Source organism: Mesoplodon bidens, assembly GCF_964165515.1.
Source record: "Mesoplodon bidens genome assembly, chromosome: X".
In the NCBI taxonomy this organism is placed as follows: domain Eukaryota; kingdom Metazoa; phylum Chordata; class Mammalia; order Artiodactyla; family Ziphiidae; genus Mesoplodon; species Mesoplodon bidens.
This window is the reverse complement of record NC_138163.1, coordinates 112,390,823-112,414,954: the sequence shown is the minus strand read 5'-3', so window position 1 is coordinate 112,414,954 and position 24,132 is coordinate 112,390,823. Positions and strand designations below refer to the sequence as shown.

Sequence of the window (24,132 nt, the reverse complement as noted above, 5' to 3'; positions counted from 1 at the left end):
ACAGAGTTAAACATGAAGTGACAACGTTGTTTTCCCTGATTTACCTCAGACCTTTGTTGTAAAGCATAGTTTCCTCAATATGCTCAATATGAAGCATTTATTCACCCAGATAATAGATACAAATCCATGCATTCAACTCTTCCTTGGAGTCAGAGATCAAGATGGAAATCCCCAGAATCACAGAGATTTGTGTCTGTAAACTTGCTTATTATATTCACATTCAAGGAGGTTAGAAAGGATAGTGTCAGCTTTTTAACCAGAATCTTTTCATTACTTCTCCCTGTTGGGATTGCAGCACATGCTGTGAATGACCTCCAGAGATCCTCAAGCTGCATGCAGAGAGCAAATTGAATCTGAAAGCTTTATTAGACAAGTTTGTCTTTCAGCTGCTGGGAGTGGATGTCAGCCATATAGGAAAACATAAAATTTCTTGTGAAACTGGGTCCTTTCTTGAAAATAAATCTCAAATCAAAGTGCACGATTCAGTCCTGAGTTATGTCCTTATTTGTTAAACATGGAGTGCAGGTTCAAAAGAAAGAGGCACATTTTACCTTAAACAAATAAGAATCATTAGGAAAAATAATAGGGCTCCTATTTCGGGCTTGCTGGACTTAGTAAGCAAAAATGCTTATCACTAAATCATAGGGTTAAAAAATATATTAATATAGCATGGGAAACTATACTCAATATTTTGTAATAACCTATAAGGGAAAATAATCTGAGAATATATATATTCAGATATATATATATATCTGAATCGCTGTGCTGTACACCTGAAAATAACACGATATTGTAAATCAACTATACTTCAATAAAAAATACTAATAATCAAGGAAACAGCATTCTTATTCATTTCAACATGAGAAGGAAAACTACCTCCTCCACTTAGAATCCACAGTAAACACAGGAAGTTTATTTATATCTTTTATCCATAAATTTCTTCAAGAAGAAAGAACAGTCCTGGGAAACTGAAGTGACATGGGAGATTGATTATTTTATTTTTATTTATTTATTTATTTATTTATTTATTTAAAAAATAAATTTATTTATTTTTGGTTGCATTGGGTCTTTGTTGCTGCGCAGGCTTTCTCTAGTTGCGGCGAGTGGAGGCTACTAATTATTTTATTTTAATGGTGTCTCCCACTTTTCTAGTTTCATGCTATTTAGCTTCTGCTTTTTAATGTGGGACAACAATTTTTTTGAAGTTGTGATAATTATCTCAGAAGAAAGAATTGAAGGTATTATAATTCTGACTTTTTTTCCTATGGTAGGTTATCATTCAATTTAGGCACTGGTATAGTTAGTGCTGTTAGCAATTTTGCATAAATATTAGAATAGCTACATTGAATGTCTGTTTAATGAACTCATCATAGGCTGGCAAGTACTTTGGAAAATGAGATGAAAACATATTTTCTTTAAAATGTTGAAGATGAGAGAAGAAATAAATATAAATTTTAAGAGGAACATAGCATGTTAGACTATAGAGGTTCTCAAATTATATAACAAGACACAGTCAAGAATGAGAGTTAAGGAATGAGATAGGGGTGAGATTTAGGCTGCAAGATTTGCATCAAAGCCACAGCACATCCCTGTTTGATCAATACAGCAGTCTTAAAAAAATTTGGATTTACCACTGAGAATGTGTGGATAGGCGTACCTATCAGCTATGTCTAAGCAGAAAAATAAAAGTTGAGATATATAAGAATATTGGCGAGCACTGAGATCAAACTCAGGAGATGTGGGCTTGAGTCCAGATTCTTCTACTAAACAGCTGGACAACCACATAACCACTTAATCTCTCTCGTATTATAATTACATGGGAGGTCGACTTTATTTGATCCAACTCTAAAATAAATGTACTGTTTATCTGGTCAAAATATATGAGGTTTAACATCTACCACAAGCTAGTCACTGAATAAAAGCTGCACACACAAAAGGGCATACTTTGATAAATAAGATATAAAATAGGATCCTTTTGGAACTTACAGTCTATTAGCAAATGAAAGTTAAATAATTACAAAAATCATTAATCAAAATAATGGTAAGGATATGAAAAAGAAAAGGTATACTTTGAGATTGTATAATAGGCGATCAAGGAAGGACCCTGTGCAGCTGAGATCTAAAGGATGAATGAGAGGAGAGATCATCCAGGTGAGAGCAGTAGATGTGGAAATGCTGAGTCCAGGAAGAAGCAGACATGCTAAAGGAACTGAAGAAAGCCAGAAGGGCTGGACTTTGAAGAAAAAGGTGGACAGTGGAACAAGAAGGGCAGGTAGCAGTACCATCGTGTAAGACCTTGTGGGCTATGTTAATGATTTGGAGATTTATTCTAAAAGCAATGGGGCACCATTACAGGATTATAATAGGATGAGGTTTACATTTTGCATGATTATTCTTTATGGAGTATGTTTATATGGGGAATGGATTAGAGGGAGGTGAATGAAATCAGTTAGGAGGCAAACATCCAGGTAAAATATGATGGTGGCCGAAGGGATGGAGATGGATATAATAAAATAACTTGAAAGATATTTAAGTAATAAAATCAGTGGGATTCGGTGGTTGATTATACGAGGAAAGTGAGGTAGAAGGAGGTCTCCATCCAGGATCACTTATTGGTACGGGCTTGCGTGGGTGGTGTTGCCATTTCCTGAGATAGGAGAAGAGGAAATTCACTAGCTCAGTTTTGCATGTGGTGCATTTGAAGAGTCTGGGGGACATCCAAGTGCAGACATTGAGTGAGTTCTTGGATGCATGGGTTCTCTTGAATTCATGCTGATCAGCATATTTCATCCCCCTACCACTCTATGCAAGTTTGCTAAATCTAAGGGTGATCCTCAGGCTTCTTCTTGCTAGACTTATAGGCAACATTTGATACAGTTTATCAGTTCCTTCCTCTTAATTCATTTCCTTCACTTGGCTTCTAGGTTTCTCTGTCCTGGTTTTCCTCCTACTTCAGAACATATTACTATAATCCCTACTTCTTACCACTGAAGTCCTCCAGGGATCAATCTTTGTATATCTTCTCTTTTCCATCTATAGTTACTGTTTGGCTTTAATTAGCATAATCTCATGGCTCAGCTCTGTGCTAACAATTGCATATTTACATCTCCAGGTTGGATCTCTCTCCTAACCTCCAGGTCATACGTCCCTCTACTTACACTACACCTCCATTTGGTTAACTCGTAGGCAAATGTAACTTAGTTTGTACAAATCAGAGATTTTTATGTTGCCTCCCACCATCCTGTACTTCCTACCACTTTCCCCAATTCCGTCAATGACAACATCAGCCTTACAGTTTGCTCAGGTGAAAAACCTCATCACATTTTCTCATTCCCCATATCAAATCTGTCAGCACATCCTGTTGGCTCTAGCTTTAAGACACACCCTGCATCTGTCCACCTCTCATCACTTCCACTGCCCCTACTCTAGATGAAACTATCCTCATTTCTCACCTAAATTATTGCATTAATCCCCTACCTGGTCTTCTCTTGCTTCCACCTTCCTCTTCTCCCTGCAGTTTATTCTTAACACATCCAGAAAGTTTTTGCCGAAACATGTCAGACCATCTCACTGCTGGGCTCGAAAGCCTCTCTTACGTCTTCATCTTACACAAAGTCAAAGTCATCGCCATGGCCTCTAAAGCTCTCCCTGATGTAATCTCATCTCTTAACTGTTCTCCCCTTCACTCACTGTGCTCCAGCCCCACTGGAAATTCTTCCAATTCTAGTCATCCTCCCATGTCATGGCCTTTGTTAGAATGCCGTTCCTGGAATGCTGCAGCCTAGAAGGTTCTTCCCCTAGATATCCACTTAGCTCACATTCTGAGCACATTCCGGTCTTCACATAAATTTCACCTTTTTAATGAAGTCTCTGTAAGTTCCACCGTTATACTTCATACTCATACTCCCTACACTCTTCCCTGTTTTATTTCCCTTTGCAGTATTACCTCATAACATGCAAATATATAGTATGTACTTATTTTCTTTATTGTCTATTCCCACAAAAACATTAGCTCCACGAGGACAGGAATATTTATCTGGTTTTTTCCCACTGCTATAATTTCTGAATTAGTACATAGATCTAGAACTCAAAAGAGAGGTGTAGATGTAAAGTAACAATGTGGGAAACTTCAGTATATGGTTGGTACTTGAAACCATGCAAGTGGATGAGATTACTCAAGAGATTAAAGAATGTGAAAAAAAAGCATGCCTACCTTACTTTAAACATTCGAAATCCAAAGACAGAAGGTTGAGCCAGCCAGGAAGCTGAGAAAGAGTGGCCAGGGAGGTGAGAGGAAAAAGAGGGTGGTGTTATGTATGTGAGGGGATAGAAGAAATGTTTCAAACTAGGAAGGGCCAACTGCATTAAATGTTGCTAAGAGATTAAGAAAGATGAGGATTGAAATGGTATTTTAACATAGAGGTCATTTCTGGCCTTAGGATACTTTCAGTGGACTGATGGAGGAACACACCTGAAACCGAGTCCCCCTGAAACCGAGTTCCTCTACCGAGTTTACGATTAACTTTTCTATCCAAAACTGTAATCCCTTTCTTGTCCCACCCCTGTTCCCCTCAGGATTGAGGAGCAGCAAAGAAAAGGGCGGACTGAAACCAAGCAGGACCCGGCGAAGCCTTCCCAGGTACAAAAGCCTCTCTGTGTCCTCCGTTGCCTGTTTGCAGAAAAAAGGCTTTAGTCTCCTAGGCCTTCCCAAGTTGCAAAGAGCAGATGCAAGCAGTTGATGATTAAAAAAAAATGTACCAAAATGTTCATTGCAGCTCTATTTACAATAGCCAGGACATGGAAGCAACCTAAGTGTCCATCGACAGATGAATGGATGAAGAAGATGTGACACATGTATACAATGGAATATTACTCAGCCATAAAAAGGAACAAAATTGAGTTATTTGTGTTGAGGTGGATGGACCTAGAATCTGTCATACAGAGTGAAGTAAGTCAGAAAGAGAAAAACAAATACCGTACGCTAACACATGTATATGGAATCTAAAAAAAATGGTTCTGAAGAACCTAGGGGCAGGACAGGAATAAAGATGCAGACGTAGAGAATGGACTTGAGGACGTGGGGATTGGGAAGGGTAAGCTGGGACGAAGTGAGAGAGTGGCATGGGCATATATACACTACCAAATGTAAAATAGATAGCTAGTGGGAAGCAGCTGCATAGCACAGGGAGATCAGCTGGGTGCTTTGTGACCACCTAGAGGGGTGGGATAGGGAGGGTGGGAGGGAGGGAGACGCAAGAGGGAAGAGATATGGGAACATATGTATATGTATAACTGATTCACTCTGTTATAAAGCAGAAACTAACACACCATTGTAAAGCAATTATACTCTGATAAAGATGTAAAAAAAAAACAACAATAGAGTCACAGGACTCCTAGTTCCTCCTGAAGGAACATACATAACAATGTGATGCATATCTTTGAGTTGTTCTGCAGAAACTAAGACCCCTGCCGGTGGAGGATGGTGACTACATGGTGACTCCATGCTGCCCACAAGCATGTAGACCCCGGACTGGTTGGAACTAGAAAGTTGATGACTGAGATTCTCAAAACATCACCTTGTTACCTCACCACCAACCAATCAGAAGAAGGTTCATGAGTTGATGAGGCATATGACTCTATTCCTCTAACAGTGTGTTTAAAAACCCTTGCCTAAAAGCCATCAGGGAGTTTGGGTCTTTTGAGCATTGCTTGGCACCCTGCAATAAACACTGTACGTTCCTTCACCACAACCCAGTGTCAGTAGACTGGCTTTGGGGCATGTTGGCCGAGTGGACCCAAGTTCGGTTGGTAACACAGCCAGGCGGCAGTGGGGGGAAAAACAGAGGGAGGAATGTGGATGACTCTTTCTAAAGGAGTGGCCATGAATGAGAGGAGAGAGATTTCGCAGTACCTGGAGGAGTATGTATGGTTGAAGTAGAATAGTTCTAGGATGAGGAAGACATGAGTATGTATAAATGCTGATGATAAAATCATGTGAGTCAATTTAAAGATACTTTGTATCACAAAGAAAACCTTTTTTGGAAGTTCCAATACAGAAGGACATGACTGGCTAAGCTAAAATGTGGCCAAGAAAAAAATACCAGGTCCTGAAATAGTTGTCACATTTAGTACGAGCCAGTAGAACATTACTGCAGGCAGAACGACAGCATCGTATAAAGGTAGGAAAAGGGTATGCAGACTTTGTGATGTGACTGAGTCATGAGTAGAATGGTAATTACGGAACTGGGTCCAATTCTGAAGCCCACAACAGAGAAAAGTATGGAAAACACACCTGGGAGGTTAGAAGCGGGGGCACAGAGATGTTTAAACACTGGAGAAACAGGGATGTTTTAAATATTTGAGACAGTTTTTTTATTCATAGGCCATGGGCACTCACCTGATCTGTGCCAGAAAAGGAAAGTTTGAAGGGAGATTAAGTAACAGACTTCAAAGAATGTCTAAATGTACTTTTCCTACTCAAAAAGTAATTTAGACAGTAACTGGAACTTGGGTTAGGCAGTTGAAAGATGGTTTTAAGTATATCAGCAGTGGTGGAACGCCACCTACTCTTGATTTTTAAAAGGAGTATGCAGTTAACCTTAAGATTGCTTCTGAGAGAGAGAAAGAGCTTTTCGTGAAGATAGTGGAGGAGAATGAATGACCTCTCAAAGGCCTTTAAGATCACAATCTTAGAATCTACAATTTAAGTGCAAACTGCTACAATTTCCTTTTGGAATTTTCTTTCTTTGAGGGTTAAGTTATATTCAATTTCAAAATGATTAAGTGAAATTTTGGAAAATATTAGGAATATATGGAGAAGCCTTACTTTTGTGAGCTGTGGGGTACCTATTCTCATCAATATGTTTAAACAGTTCTAATTTCTCCTTGATAAGAGCCTGAGAAGAAATTCAACATTATGGTATATTCTATAGTGATTTCCAGCAAAGGTCCTTTTTTAGAAGGAGTTAAATAATATAAGAAGGCTAAGGTAATTTTACTGTAATAAACCCTTTACTTCTGTTAAAATGCAGGGTATGGGTAATTGAAAAATCTCCAATGATCAGAATACTTTATTCAACCACTGATGTTATTCTCCTCCTACACACACACACACACACACACACACACACACACACACACACACACACACTGAAACTTCCAGGAATGCTTCCAATAAGCATTAGAAATGATGGATTGGAGCTTCTCTTCCTTTGCCAGTTCAGACCCCAAAGCTCAGCCCTAAACGGAGATGGTAACGAAGTAATAAAACTGCCAAAAGGTTAAGAGAGGAAGAACAAAGGGAACTTCATCATCACAAAATGGATATTAACATCTAAATACTCTAGTTTTCACAGTCTATCACTTTCTTGGATATTAACAATGACACCACTGTTACATCCTCCCAGTGAACCAGGGAACATTGTTGAAGAACCTGGCCTGAGACCAAAGACTCCCATGGCCTACATCCAAAGACTTCCTTCTGATCAATGTGACCAATACTGGGGCCTCCCTAGCCAGGGTTTACTGCTGTCAATTTCCTTTGTATAGTGTACCATATCTCATTATATTTCAAGCACCCTCACCTCATTGATGTATACAAATATGAGTTAGTTAATTAATTAATTAGTTAGTTCATTGCTGCCAAGAGCTGGAGGCTCTCTGTAGTTCCTCAGGGCTTTGAACTCTCTTGGGGAGGGTCAAAAATTCATGTCTTATCCTGTTGTCATAATTGATTAGGGGACCTCACTTTCTGATATAAAATCTTACGCCTAGTGTCCTAGACTTTCAGGAAGTTTTTTTTTTGTTTGTTTGTTTTTGTTTTTGTTTTTGCGGTATGTGGGCCTCTCATTGTTGTGGCCTCTCCCGTTGCGAAGCACAGGCTCCGGACGCGCAGGCTCAGCAGCCATGGCTCACGGGCCCAGCCGCTCCGCGGCATGTGGGATCTTCCCAGACCGGGGCACGAACCCGTGTCCCCTGCATCGGCAGGCGGACTCTCAACCACTGCACCACCAGGGAAGCCCTCAGGAAGTTTTAAGGTTTAGAGGTTTTAATTATAAAACCAATGATGGTATAGCCTTGTTCTAGGTGTTTTCAGTAAAGTAGTCAGCTGTTAACGAGACAGAGAAAGACTTGGCTGAAACTGATATGCCTTATTCTAAGGGTTCAGCTGAAGCAGAATAAACAGTTGGAAACCTAGCCAAAACAGGAAGGGGTAGGGGTGACACTCCTCCTCGTGTTTCTGAGAAGGGTGGGGACCCAAAGGAGGAGTAAGAATGTGAGAACTAATTGACAGCTTCCTTCCTTCTTCTCTCATGACCATGACTGATAAACGAAGGTCATTTTCACAATAAATGAATTGTTTTCTCACAATTTAAATCAAACAAATAAATAGTATGCCAAGATTATATTTAAGCTCCAATTAACCTCATGTTTTTCTCAAATTGCCTAGATATTTAAAGTATTACTGAAATAGCCTTGGGATGCTTTATTCAACTCTAGAGAGGCAAGTGAAGTTTGACTAATAAATGTATAAATAATGTTATATGTGTTTGGTATTTAAGTATAGCCTTCAAAAATTCAGATGGAGAAAAATAAATCACTGCTTGAGATGTAGTGTTCCGATTAACAGCATATGCTTTGGCATCACAGAGATGAATCTTTGAATACCCACTCTGCCACTTACTAGCTTTGTAACTTTGGACACATTTTTACTCTTTCTGTCCCTTGGTCTTCTCATCTACAAAATGGGAATCACAACAAAACTCATTTAAAAGGTAAAACCATGGCAGTAATTCTAAGACCTTTTGTATTAATTTAGGTTCACCCAGAAGTAGGCTCTAAGACAAGGATTAATTACAAGTAGTTTAATTGGTAGATGATACCAGAAAGCTGTGGTGGAAGAGTAAGGAGATGAATAGGAATGGGAAGGAAGTCTCTACAGGGCATGCTAATAAACAGGTTATCACTGTGGTCAACTGTGGTTCAACCCCCTGGAGACGTCTGGTGTGAACCATGCCCTGGAGTTGTCCTACCCAAGGAATAAAGAGGGCACAGTATTTATGCATCAACTTCTATCCATCAGTGGGTGAGTACTGTTCTAGGGGTGCCTCCTTCCCAGCACTTCCAACCTGCTCTGCAAGTGGGTGAGCTGCTCCTATGGCAAGAGAAAGTGCCTGGGCAGAGTCCCAGGTGCTTGCATTTAGAAGCCTCAGGGTTTACAAGAAGGACTAGTGCTGAGGGTATATGGGTAGGCCATGAAGGGCCAAATTTTTTCCCACCTGCCCCCTTCTGGTTTCTGTAAATAAAGTGGTATTGGAACCCAGCCATGCCTGTTTATTTACATATTGTCTATGGTTTGGCTGCTTTTAGTATACACTGACAAAGTTGATCCCATGACCCACAAAGCTGAAAATATTTACTATCTGGCTCTTTACAAAAAGAGTGTGTTGATCCCTTATCTAGTTGGCAGCACAGCTGAGATTAGAATTTAGGCTTCTTGACCTCCAGTGCAGCATTTTCCTAATTACACTTGAGACTTGCTCTCTCCAAAATTAATTACAGGAAGAGATGGTTTTACCAGTGTTTAATCAATTAGAAACCTCTATTAACTGGTACTTCTATGTGTCTATTTATACAATGGTCATTCATTTCACAGTTATTACACTGGGAAATCTGAAGAACTCCAATATCCCGATTTGGAGTCTTCACATGAAGCATGTTCTATATGCAATTTCTTTCGGAAATGCTAAATCGGGTATTGTGGTATGTGAATGTTCCCAGACCCAGCAGCTTGTGGATAAGAAAGGATTCACATTGACATTTACAACCAGATTTGTTGGCTCTTTGCCTCCATCTGCCAAGCAGGCCTTCAGTCTGATTCAAAGTCCTGCCTTCCTAAACGTTTATGAGAGTCTCCAGGGGAGCTTTGTATAAGCATGGCTATTCTCCCCACAGGTCTCTAAGCTGCTCTCCTAGGCAAATACTGCCTAGGCCTGCTGTACATCTACTTGAACTCCCAAGCTACAAAGTCCTGGGGTAGGTGGTCCTGAAATAACGTGGAGGTCCCTTTGGCATCCACAGCACTGGCTCTCACGCAGGTTCCACACTAGGTTGCTGGCAGGAAGCAGGGATGAACTCCTTCCCCACTCACCATAGGCCTATGGCAGTAGTTCTTAAAGTGCAGTCCCAGGACCAGCAGCATCAGCACCACCTGGGGACCTTTTATAGATGCAAATTCTCAAGTGTCACCCCAGATCTACTGAATTAGGAACTTTGGAAATGAAGCCCCACAATCTGTGCTTTAATAAAAAATGGGTGATTTTGATGATGGTAAAGTTTGAGAGTCACTGACATAGGACACTGCATATAGAACAACACTTTGATCTCTGCTTTTCCCCTTTTTCTTCAATGTAGTGGTTTGGGTGTTAAGATGGCCACAATAAAGTCTCCCATCCCTGTATGCCCATCCCTTTGTGGTGACATTGCAGCTCCTCCCTTCAAAAGGGGAGATCTATTTCTCTGCCCCTTGAATGTGGGCTGCACTGAAAACTTGCCTCGACCAATAGAATGTAGCAGAAGTGATGTATGAATTACAGAGTCTAGGCATCAAGACATCTTGTAGCTTTCACCCTCATCCTCTTGAAACAATGCCCTGAGAATGCCATATAATGAAGCCCAGTCCAGCCTATTGGAGGATGATAGGCCTTGTGAAGTACCAAGGTTCTCCAGCCAACAGCTAGCTGTCAGATATTTGAGAGAATCCATCTAGCTCCTGTTGAGTTGCCAGATAACTGCATGTACATGAATGACCCCTAGCAAAACCTTCAGAATACGTATTAAGTTAATCACAGCCCAACTGCAGACCCACAAAATCATAAGCAAGTAATAACACTTGTTTTAAGCGATTACATTTGGGGTGTTTTTATGCAGAGATAGAAAACTGATACACTTAGGTATCTAAGCAACAACTACAAAAAGTTTTTTTCCAGCATGCCTATTTGTCCTGCTAATTGAAATAATTTATACAACTCAGGCAGAACCACCTCATCACATGACATAATGTAAGTAAGCAGTCATAAAGGAGCTTGGTCTAGTATTTTTAAAAAGGCCCCTTGGGCCTCAGTTTCCACACATACAGAAGAAATATATTCAACTAGATACTTTCAATGATTATTCTAGGTTCAGAGTTCTATGGTTCTAAGAAATTCAAATAGAATAAACTGATTTTTTCTACTCCTTAAGTGAAAAAGACAGAGAAACATATTTCACTTTTACTCCCCATACATCTAAGACTGAGTTAAATAACATTAACTGTTGGCTAGTTGCCTTCATATCTAGAATTTCTATTAGCTTCTTGGACAGAGAGATAGTACAAGGCACAGCAAAACAAAACAAAACAAAACACAGGCTTTGGAGCCTGACACACTTGGATTATAATCCTGGCTCTGTTTCCTCCCAGCTGTGTAGCCTTCATCTAACTATTTTCCCTCCAAGCCTTGAGATCCTTACCTTAAAAATACTGTGTTATAACCATATATACTTGGCAATTATTTTGAGGATAAAGACGTATATGTAAAAGCAGCTCGCACAACAGTAGGAGTGCAACGGAAAAAACTTACTACAATGAATGATAAGTTATATTGTATTACAATATAGTATATGAAATAATAATCATATATCAGAGCTGTATTACAAATTATATTTTCCCTTTTTATATGTATTTATTTCAGATTATATTCCTGACTTCCAGAAAGTTAAACATTCTTAATTCAATTCTGATGTTTAAACCACCATGTTAAAGAAAAAAAGAATGCTTGATTTTATAAGCAGCTTTTGGCAGGAAAGAGCGCTTTGCGGGAAAGAGTTCTCTGCAGGAGGTGCCTTGTGTCTTGTCACTAACTTTAAACCAGGCACCGTCATGCTCTACTCACCTCTGGCCCTAGCACACCTTCCAAATCTTTTGTTCACACACTACCTTGCCTAACCTGTTTGTTCTCTCCATAGATTAAAGAAGTAGAAATGAAGAATAAGTAATTAACAGATGACCAGATCTCTTCCCTAGCTTCCCTTTCAGCAATCTCATGAACAAACTGTGTGAACAAGATAACATCTAAAGAAAGATCACAAGAAGTCGACAAGCCTGCATGCAGTGGAGGATGGCAATGATTCTGACCCCCATCCCAATTATTAACTGAGATTACTTCCCCTTTTCCCTTTAAAACTTTCACGGCCAAGCAGAATCTTCGGAGTTGCTTTTTGGGGACGTGAGTCCACCTTCTCCCCAGATTACTGGCTTTCTGATTAGAAGCAACTTTCCTTTCCACCAACAACTGCCTTTCAGGTATTGATTTTCAAGTGGCGAGCAGCCGGACCTGAATTTAGTAACATTTTGGTGCCCAGCTCTGGACCTGACTCACTTGTATTTAACATTTGTGCATTTAACATTTTTACTTTATGCCCAGCTCTGTGTCAGTTTGCTATAAGGAATTGCTTTTGAGAAAGTTCCTCTTTCCCTCAGTTCTCCTCCAGCTCTGGCCCCAACTCCACCAGCTATCACCAGTGGCTTGGAGCTGAGGGCATTCTCAGACTCTCCCTACTGGTGGCAATGTGGAGGAAGTGGGGGAAGGGAAGGAGTAGTAAGGCAGATGAGACTCTCAGACGGGGAGAAGGAAGTAGGGGAGGAGAGATGAAAGATGTAGTTTTCCTCTGCTTTGGCCATGTGTCCCCTCTCCCTCTGCTCTGGCCTCACTGGTCTCCTTGTTATTCCCGCATCTTCCTCCACTTCAAGGCCTTTGCTCTGGTTGTTCTCTCTCTGCCTGGAACAGTCTCCCCTTGATATATACATCCAGGCTTACTTCCTGACTTCCATCAACTTTCTCATGTTCTCAAGCATTCTCTTAATAGAAAAGCTTCACTGACCCAACTACAGACAATCATGTCTTCATTCCCACTCACTTTTCCTCTTACCCTGCTTTCTTATTCTCCATAACTGTGCTTCTCAAACTTCAGTGTGCAAACGAATCACCTAGGGATCTTATTAAAATGCAGATTCTGATGCACTGGGTCTGAGGTGAGGCCTGAGATTCTGCATTTCTAATAAGTGTCCATTTGATATCAATCTGTGGACTATATAACTCTGAACAATATCGAGAGAGTATCTGTTTTCTTCTTTATTAGCTCATCATCTTTCTCTTCCAATCAGAGTACAGTTGACCCTTGATCAACACTGAGGTTAGCGCTGCCGACTTACTGCAGTCGAAAATCCATGGATAACTTACAGTCTGCTCTCTGCATCCATGTCCACATGCACAGATTCAACCAACTGTGGATCATGTAGTGCTGTAGGACTTACTATTGAAAAAATTCTGCACATAAGTGGACCCACACAGTTCAAACCCATGTCGTTCAAGGGTCAACTATATGTGTTTCATAAAGGGAGGGACCTTAACTTATTCTATGCTGCATCCTCAGCACCTAGTATGATGTTCAATACATAGAAGTTAGTCAATAAATATTTACTAAATGGACGGATTAAATATGTTTCTGGAAACCGAAACTGGAACTTTGAATCTATTCTGCATTAGAAATATTATTGTCACATCTAGGTACTTTACAGGTTAAACAGATTTCTGTGCCCTGCCTTTGGAACCTTCCAAGCACGTGATAGTAGCTTAAATAGGGGCATAAACCCATAATTATGTTCAGAGTTCAACAAACTTACAAACAAATCATCGGAACCCAATCTTGTTACAGAGTTAGAGGGTCTGAGGCTGAACATACAGGAGAAAGCTAGAGAACAAATACCAATAAATGATTATATAGGGACAAACTATGCATATGTGCTGAGGGAACCAAAAATTACAGGTTGTAAAAAGAAATAAACCTGATATAATTAGTTGAATATAAACCCTGATATAGCAATTGTGGTGTCCCAGATTGACCAAAAAAAAAAAAAAAAAAAAAAACGGAAGCAAAAAACAGTAACAGAAAAAAACAACCAAGGATGTTTTTTTTACTTCTGCTTAATTATAGAATTGGTACAGCAGAGAAGTTTTCTGGCTCCTTGTCCATGAGATTCAAAGCCAGCCTTAACATTGCCATGAGATTTTATGCATACCTTCTACTAACAAATGAATAGAAAGTGAAATAACATAGACTGAAAATATGCAATAAAAACAAAAGTTAAGACTATAGCTAAATGAAGAAACATTCCTCTCCCAAGTCTAACTGTGGTAGCCACGGTCCATTTTTCTTTTCCTTAAACTAAAAATGGAAGAGCTCTTAAGATTTCTTTTAAATGGGACAAGGGGGAAGTGCTAGGAGGACTGTGTGTGTTTCTGTGGTTTCAGGAATTTGTGCAGGCATATTTGAAGAAGATTATCTAAAGGATATAGGATTTGTTGAGATGGAATCCTCACATATTTAGTCTTGGAGGCTACTCTGGAGCTCTACCCTGATTCCTTCTTCAGGGACAGCACACCCATCCCTGCTACTGGGAGTACTGGTTGTTGATGGTATTCTTTACTTGGAATTGCCTTTGGCCCCAGAAGCATCTTCTAAGATCTCCCTTTCCTCCCAGTGGGCAGCCCCTGGGCAATGACTGCCTAGTTCAGGAATACAAAGGCCAGGCCCTCTCCTGCAATTCAGGACAGCTCTGCAGAGCCAGCCCAGCTCTAAGGCCCCTGTGGAATTGGCTGAGGCCTCTGCTGCAGTCAAATTACCCTTCAGCCTCTTCTGCTGTCGCTGCCATGGACCTTTCTTCATTGTAGGTGCATCTCTGGAGAACACACCCCAATATACTTTTGTCATTCCATACTCTGAATCAGTCTATTTCTAAGGAACCTACTCTAAGACATTTTGAAGAGTAAATAATACAAGTTTATTCCTATTTTCAGAATTACAACACATTTTCCCTTTTACCCAGGGATCATCTCACTGTTGTGCTTTTGAGCAAGTATTTACAGCCACAGAGAATGTGATCCAGCATACTTACAAGCTCCAGTAGTGGTGAGTCCAGGGGTAGGGCCAGGCCACTTTGTCCTTAGCTCTTGAAGTAAATGGGTTACCACCTTCCACTCTGAGCTCAGATCTTCTAACTTCCTCTTTAATAGAAAAGCACACATGTTATTTATTTAACATCTTGAAGTAACTTAATTCATGAAGTTATTCATTTATTTTGTGAATACATTACTGTATGTCTATAGTATTTTATTTCTAAAGTAACTTTTCTGGGTGGAATTCCTTTCAAAGGTATTTTAATTATTTTAGCCAACCACACTACAAATTTTTATCAGTTGTTTGCTGCATACAGGCTGTTGCTCCAGATGCAATTTCACTGAAAGGAGGTAGAGCGCAAACATTACTGAAAGCAAAACAAATAAACAAAAAAAACAGTATCATCTCAGCAATTGGCTTGACTCTTTTAAAAAGTATCTAATGTGGCTGCATACAAGAATTTTCCAGAGAACATTAAAAATATCTTACTGTCCTCACTCACCCCAGATCAATCCTATTAGCAAGTCTTGGAGAGAGGGGCTGTGGTACACGTGGGGATAAGCCTCTCAGAGTCTACTTTAAGGAAAGACTGTTGTCCCAAATGGTGAAGAAGATTTCAGTAGACATCCTTCAGTTGTCAGTCCCTTTAGGGACTGTCTCAGCTGAAGAGATCTGCCTTGCCCCAGGGCATTCCCTTCCCAGGGTAGCCCTCATTCAAGGACTGATCAAGGTGAGAGTATAAAAGCTGAGCCAATTTGGTTCAAAGCAGGACCATTTTGAGGGTCATTACAGCTGCAGAGATCCCAGTAGAGTCAGCCAAGCCCATATATGGTCCGTGATGTGTTGGTATATGTTAATAATTGGCTCTCTGGGGGAAAAAACTGATTTTAGTGTTTTCTAATTTCTGTGGTGTAAATACTCCCACTATAGCCAATTTTACCAAGAGAATGTCAAGTAGCTCACAAAATGCCTGAAAATTTGCTAACAGACCCTCATGAGCAGATACAAGCTGCTTCCAGTGCACCTCTGGGTAACCATAAGATTACTTATTGCCAGTAGAGGGCTTCCCTGGTGGCGCAGTGGTTGAGAGTCCGCCTGCCGATGCAGGGGACATGGGTTCACGCCCCAGTCTGGAAAGATCCCACACGCCGCGGAGCGGCTGGGCCCGAGAGCCATGGCCGCTGAGCCTGCACGTCCGGAGCCTGTGCTCCGCAACGGGAGAGGCCACAATAGTGAGAGGCCCGTGTACCATGAAAAAAAAAAAAGAATAAGGTTTCTGCACCCATTCTTTCCTTTTCCATTAGCTGGAAGCAGAGGACTCAGAGGTCGTAGGGCAAACTTTCTCAATGGATTGGGGGGAGAGTTTATCCTAATACCCTGGAGCAGTGGTTTGCATACTTTGGGACCGTCAGAATCACCTGGAGGTCTTGTTAAACCACTGATTGCTGGCTCTCAGCCCCAGAGCTCTAGATTGAATAGATCTTGAGTGGGGCCCAAGAATTTACATTTCTAACAATTGTACAGTTGATGCTGATGCTGATTGTCCAGGACCAAGGCCTAAGGTGTCCATTATAAGTAATAAGTTACCTAAGCATCTACAATGGACTAGATATGTACCATCCTTGACAAAAATAAGAAAATAGGTCCTTAAATCATTTTCTATAGGACTTAATTTTCTTGAGGAATCCCACTTAAGGAAAGCTGCCAAGGGAATAAATGCTAAAATAAATACTAAAACGTCATCACTTCCTATTTTAACTATCATGTATGCTCCTAAGGTTATTTATTCTATTGTGTCTGAGATCATGTCAAATCACGGCTTTTAATTTCTTCTCCCAGAGTGCGTGCTGCTAAACATTTACTATCACATCAAGGAATATAACTCTTTTCATTTCTTAAAACATAAGCCTTGAATCCAAAAGCAAACAAAAAATGCCTCTGATCAGTGAGGAAAACCACTGTTGAAAGTCATGACATGCGGAAGATATTTTTCCATTCTGACATCAAGCTAAACGCTGAGAATTAAATATTATCAAAGGTTAGTGAATGAATATATATATATATATATATTTGGTCTTTTGATTCCCCTGCAAAGTTGCAGTGAGTTCACAGGGACAGAATATTAAGAGGAACTAGAAGTTTAAAACAAAAAAATAGCAACAAAAGAGCAATAGATAATAGGGAAGAGACAATAAATGTAAAAGTAGATAACTAGAAAATGTCATGATCTTGGTCACTTATTGAAGGGATAAGAGTGCAGCAGATGGTGAAGTCTCATCATACATCATTTAACCTATAGGAAGTCACCTATATATGCTGGGAGAGGGACAGGGAGATTAGAGACTGATTTACATACTGCTGAGATCTGCCCACTCTTCCGCTCAATAAGCATATGGCCCCATAGTGAGTGGGTGAGGAGAGATGGGAATTTGCTGTTTCTACAGTTGGCTTAGGTTTCACTTTCTTCTCATGGTGTAAGCATCTCACTGCATTGGGTTAGATTCTAATATTTAAAGTATTTATCTTACAACCTGGCTTCTAAAAGAAAATTACTTCATCTGGGTCTCAACTGAAGCAACAGTGATCAGTACTGAACTTCATATTCCATGCACATAATGAAACTGAGCAGGACCCGGCGGGGCTCCTGGACACAAGTCTTTCTGTGTCCCCCATTTCTTGTTTGTAAGAAATAGGCTTCATTCAGCCTTCGTGACCTCACTTGAGTGCTAAAGGGCAGGTTGGAACAGTTGCTAATCAGGGAAGCGAGGGGATGCGGGGAGACAAAGGAGGAGCAGTCAAAAAACAATAGTGCAGCCTTGGGGCAAGGTCCTGGTTCCACCTCAAAAGATACACATAACAATACCTTTGAGCTCTTTTGCAGAACTAAAACCCCCACCAAATGGAAGATGCTAACTACTTGATGAAGCATTCTTCATTCCGGAGAGAAGGTCACATTTTGATAACCTCAAGAAAGTCAGAAGCTCACCAGTAGACTCCCTGAGGCCAGATTAAAGGAATGCAGGCCCTGCACACACCCAGATCCTTATCAGCAACCCCGCCCTTGAACCATTGCTATAAAACTCCTCACCAAATTCTCCCAGGTTGGGATACACAGTTTTGAAGGGCATGAGCCCGCTGTATCCCCCTTTGCCTGGCAAAGCAATAAAACTAATCTTTTCTACTTCACCCCAAACTCTGTCTCTGAGATTCAATTAGGAGGCACCAGTGCATAGAGGCCAAGTTTTTGGCATCCATAACTGTTCAATGAAATAGAACAATAATCAATGCTTATAATGATGACCCTGAAAATTAAGAAAAATTTAAATTACACTGTGTTTTAGAATCAGAAGTCCTGGATTCCAGTCCTAACTCATTACTACTGGTTGTGTGATCACTGGCAAATCAGGTAGATCACTCAAATTCATCATCCTTGAAATGTGGATATAACACTACCACCTAACCCATACTTTTGTTGGAGAAACTAAATGAGATATTTTACATGAAAAGAACTCTGTGAACTGTAAAGTACTGTAAAATTGTTGGTTAGCTATTATGCACCGCTTAATGAAGCAAAACAGAAGATAGTCAATGAAGTTTTCATTAAAATAGTTAAAATGAAAATATTTCAACACTTAAAAGATTTGGTTCAGGCTATCCTGAAAATAACATGTTTATATATTCAATTCCCTTTTATTAATACATAAAACTCACAATGGTCTATTCATTTATTAGAATGTTATCTTGCCCATTGTTATTTCCAGATGGTTAAATGAGATATCCATATAATTTCAGATGTAGAGATTTTAAAAATTAAGTAGTAACCCCCAATGTACCAAACATCTGAGGATACTGCAAAGTGTCAAAAATGCAAGAAGCTCAGAAGTGTATGTTTCCCAATCTTTCATAATTATTAGCAAACAACATCACATAAAATGGCTATAGATTTTGATTCAGCTGGTCACAAAAACACCCTTACAACTTCTTCAAGTACCTGGTGTACTTTAGAGTTGAAATTGATTAGTTATATATTATGGAAGTTCTTTTTTGTTTTGTTTTGTTTTGCTTTTTGGTTCTCTGGCATGTGCCCAGATGTTTTATTCTCTCATCTTTTCTATTAGGCTGTAAAGTTCCTTTGGATAGCAAAAAATGTTTGGCTGCAGCAGCTAATGCAGCATTCTTCACATAATAAACTTTAAGCTGTGCTCATAAAAATCTGTAAAAGGTAATTTGCTAATCATGTTAATAACCTTTAACCAAATTTAAGGGAATCAAATGTATGTCTAAATTCCAACATCTTTAAACATAAAATTAGTGGAATAATAGTTAGCAAGTACTACTCTTGATTAGATTTCTAGAGTTTTCAAACTTTGAATAAGCTAAGCAAATTGCAGATCCCAGGCTTTCTTCACAAGAGCTCAAAACTCAACAGTCATAGTGAATTCGTTTTACTGAAAAGGAGAAACTCTGAGATCATTTTTTAAAAGGGCAAAACTAATTTCATTTTAGCGGGCATTTGCACCTGAGCATTGTTTTCCATTGTATATAATTTACTTGGAGTTAGTCATTAAATGCTAAGACTATTATATCAAACAATGTGAAATTTCTTCTTTATGAAGAGCAGAAATTACAAGAAAAAATATTTCTGAATATAGGTTTCCTTTTTAAATTTAAAATGGAATATAATTCTAAACTACCTGGATTTGGGATTTCAAAATTTTAAAATCTTATATTTTTCTCTTGTGTCAATGTTTGGCATGATATTAATATCTGCTACATAAATAAATGAATCCACCTGTGGCTTAATATACACAGACGTGCATGTGAATATTGTAATTGAAACATCTATGTCTCCATGTCTGTCTCTATAAATGCAATTAATACAACTGAGGACCAGGGATGAAATTCAAAACTCTAAAATGCTTGTCCAGTTCCAGCATGAACTACTGAGTAAGTCTAAATTGAGACTTTTCCCCAAAATAGTTCCTCACAAAAGAGTCAGTTCATATTAGCTTATAATGTCTTTTGCGTTTCAATTATTTTATTTATTTATTTATTTATTTATTTATTTTGTGGTACGCGGGCCTCTCACTGTTGTGGCCTCTCCCGTTGTGGAGCACAGGCTCCGGACGTGCAGGCTCAGCGGCCATGGCTCACGGGCTTAGCCGCTCCACGGCATGTGGGATCTTCCCGGACCGGGGCACAAACCCGTGTCCCCTGCATCGGCAGGCGGACTCTCAACCACTGCACCACCAGGGAAGCCCTCAATTGTTTTATTTTGAACAACAAAGTTGCACAGTAGCCTGAAATAATCTCAAGAAATATGAATTTGGGATGCTTATATAAGTCATCTGCCAGAATTGGTTAATTAAAAAAAAAAAGGAAGTGAAGAAAATTGATAAACCAGTAGCAATTATTCCTAGGGTATAACCTCACACCAGTGGTGAAGGTCATTGTAAACAAGTCTTTTAAAGATAGTTTTAAAAAGCAAAACAATAAGTTATTCTGATGGGGTGTAAATAATTCACATCTAAGAAAAATGAAAAGATTATCTCTCCTAATATTTTGGGAATGGGCACCGAAGTTAGGGATAAATATTCCAGTGATAACATTGAGGAAGTGAAAAACGGTCCTTCTGGTAACTGGCAGCTAGCTACGTGTGATGGTCCCAAGTGAACATAAAAAACCAGTCACAGAAAATAAACTAGACAGAGACAAGGCCACTCTGCCACCACAAAAATGACGAATATGAGGCACTGCTACTTCTTTAACAGTGACAGCTCTGTCCTGCTTTAATCCTTTCACCTTCTAGATAAAAATTGTGAGATACCTGTTCACCACATTGACTCCATTTCTTGAAAGCATCTAATCCAAAATGGCTTCCTCCTCCCTAATTCGTCTTTAGAATCATTCAGCCAGCTCTTGCCAATGCCCTCTAACTGAGATGCCCCACAGTCTCTCTTGAGGGCTTTCTCCTTTGCTACAGTAAGCTAAATAATCCTAATTTTTTTTATTATAGTTATGGTCCTAGTTGTCTTTGGACAGAGAGGTTTAACAGCACCATACGGGGATCCAAACACTGCAAATCACTTAGAAGGAAGACAGTAAGCTCTAGAGTTCTGGAATATATATCTATGAATGAACTCTTTCCATAAAATACAAATGTGGCAAAAGCAATGTTCCTAATTAGTGTGTTATTTTATAAAAAGTGAGATTTCAAATATGGACGTGCTAATCAATTAAGAAATTAAATATAATTAGGCCTTTGACAATCTCATCCACATTCCTAAATGATTCTATCAGTTGCTCAAAAATTTATTATAAATTTTATCTTCTCAGTGGGAAAGTGGGGCTCTCCTTATATTCAAGCATAAGTGATTACCATTTATTCAACCTCTCACAGTCAAGACTTTTTACTCAGTTGTGAAGCTAATTTGCATTAAAAAATGAAATTCTCCTACTTATGTATTAATAAATTATAAAATTTCTCTAATACTGTTACACTCTATAATTCTTCTCTGAACTGCTTCTATTACCATTGACATGGAAATTGTGTTTATCAAATAAGTCAGTCAAAATGGATCTGTTCATTTGGGGGGACAAACTCATATCTGTTATCTTGCTGTTGATTCTGATGTTACCAAAAAAAAAGTTGCACCAGGTAAATGAGATCATATGCCCGATAGATGATTTATAAAATCCAAATATTGTTATAACCGTAATATCTAATTGGGCAACATTTGACCAACAAGATACCACTTGACCTGCTATACCATATACAAATTTTGAGATGCACATCTGTTGTGAGTGATATATTTTAAATTATCAGGCAAAAAAATAAATAAATAAACCCAAAGAAGTTTTTAGAAATGTTAAGATGTTGATGTTGGCAGTAGAACAAACTCAGGAGAGAAAAAAAAAACAGCTTAATGTAGTTAATTAACAACAAAACAGCTGGGAAAATGAAATACCCCTGGTTTTGACTGACTGTAATTGAAAATGACTAATGATGCTGTCATTTTGCAGCTTATATTGGGGGAAATGATGCCTGAAAGATTATAATTGGCCTCTTGACCATTTGTTTACAGTAATTATTTTTGTGTTAAAGGTTGGGGTGGAACCCTTTGGCCAAATATAGAAAGCTCCAAATACCTTATTTTTTTTTCTTATATTTAAAAAAAATCAAGAGCAGTAATAAAATATATTATTAGATTCATGTTAAGATTTTTTTTGGATAATCTAAAAAGTTAGCAAAGCAAACCAGCTGGTGTGATCTTATCACTTTACCAAGTTACTAAGACATTTTAAATTCTGTTAATGTTCTCAGTTCTAATAATGGAAGGTGATATAAGTATTTCAAAATATATACACACATTTTAAAATTTTTAACAGAAAGAGCAGTGTTCCAAATTAAGTTAAAGAATAAGTACAAATAGAAGAAAATGTTATCTAAATGCTTAAGTTCAAAAAAGAGTTAACATTTTTTTAAATCAAGTAACAAATGGCTTTTTTTGGTAGCTGTCGATATTGCTGCTACCGATGGAAGTTGTTTTGTTGCTTTTTAACTGCTGAATTTGGTGCTATTGAGGAACCTACTCATTACTCTGTGGAAAATGGAACACATTAAAATGATTAACAGTATTATCATAAAATATTATTACCAAAAGTATAACTTAATCAAAATGTTAAACAATTTATTGAACTTATGCAACCAATCTTCAACAACTTCTGAAGTTAAGATGAAGGAACAATGTACAAATCAAATGAAATAAAAGTATGTGCGCGTGTGTAGGGGGAGAGAGAGAGATAAGAGATAGAAAGCAAAAGAAAGATGCTTATTTCTTCAATCATATTATTCTAAGATTTTTCCAGTAATTTTGCATTAGAGATCTAGTGCTATATTTATGTCATGAGTAGAACTGTCTCATAATATATGTTTGATCTTTATCAGGAAATCCTCAAAGAAAATAAGGAAGACGTTTAGTTAGGGATGACAAAAAAAGAAACTAAAAATTTACCATCTTTGAAAATTAAATAAATCCTAGAGAAGTTGATAGAGTTAAGAAAAAGGGAAAAACACTGAACAGGGATGAGCCCAGCTCCCAAACAGGACTCAGCTTGGGAGGTGAGCGTAGGAGGTAAGCAGACAGCTTGTCTGATGTGGAATGTGGAGGTGCCAGTAGACAGTCAATTTTCTAAGAAACAGAATCATTTTCTGATGTGTCCTTAACTAGAATCTCTGCAAGTGGTGGACATACTACTTATCCATTTAGATACTGGATCTTATATACACATCATGAGGGATTTTCATTGTCTTTTTAAAGACTATCACCATCTCCTTTATAATTGTTACAGTTTCTAAATGTACCTCCTCCCCAAGACAAAAACCAAACTTCTATCATGAAAATGTACTGCAGGCTACTTGTACCCTTTTCCCTTCTATTAAGGAGCGAGAAACCTCAAAGTTAAGGAGGAAAGGCATTAGGAAGGGCAAAATTTTAAAATTTTGATATATGAAGTCAAAGTCTAAAACAGGCTTTGTTTATGTACTATCAGAGCAATGGCTCACCCTTTAGAAGAATCATCCCAATTCTTTAAAAAGAAGTTTTTGATCCATGCAGAGGTTTAAACAGCCCCCACAGCTTGCTACCTTGTATTGCTGGGTTCCAGGTTTTGAACGATGAGGTAGTTTTTGAGCCTCTAGAGTTTTAGGCTACCACAAGCCCCGGCTAATCTTCAAGTGTTTCCAAGGTCATGGCCCTTATCAAAAGCTGCACGTGAATAATCTATTTCTCCACACTCCTGATCTCCCAAATCAATCTTGCCCTTTTGCCACTGTGAACCTGATATGGTGATTCCTCTCCAAACTTGAGGGGTAAATGGTAGAGCGGGAATGAGTTTTCACTTAAGCTGTGCTTCTTCCCCATGAACTGATTTGAGAGGACATGGGGAAGGAGGGAAGGAGAAAAGAAAGAAGAGGGCTGTCTCTACACAGTGGTTTCAAGGGATATGAAAGTGAAGGACGTTAGCTCACTCTTTCACTTCAGAAAGGTAATTCCCCTCTTATGTCACTAACGCTACAATAGAAATTAGATAGGCTCGGACATGGTGGATCCCAGTTCTGATCTCACAGTGGCCCAG

The 24,132-nt window shown here is 39.0% G+C and overlaps 1 protein-coding gene across 2 annotated transcripts in view; it reads right to left on the bottom strand.

Annotated features, from left to right (window-relative positions):
• The window catches only part of DMD (dystrophin), a 2,087,389-nt gene that overhangs the window by 697,225 nt on the left and 1,366,032 nt on the right, over positions 1-24,132 (bottom strand). For both annotated transcript variants that reach the window (XM_081221405.1, XM_081221404.1), the window contains exon 50: positions 14,993-15,101. In XM_081221405.1, coding sequence (XP_081077531.1) covers positions 14,993-15,101 — 109 coding nt within the window. The remainder of the gene's footprint in view (positions 1-14,992; positions 15,102-24,132) is intronic.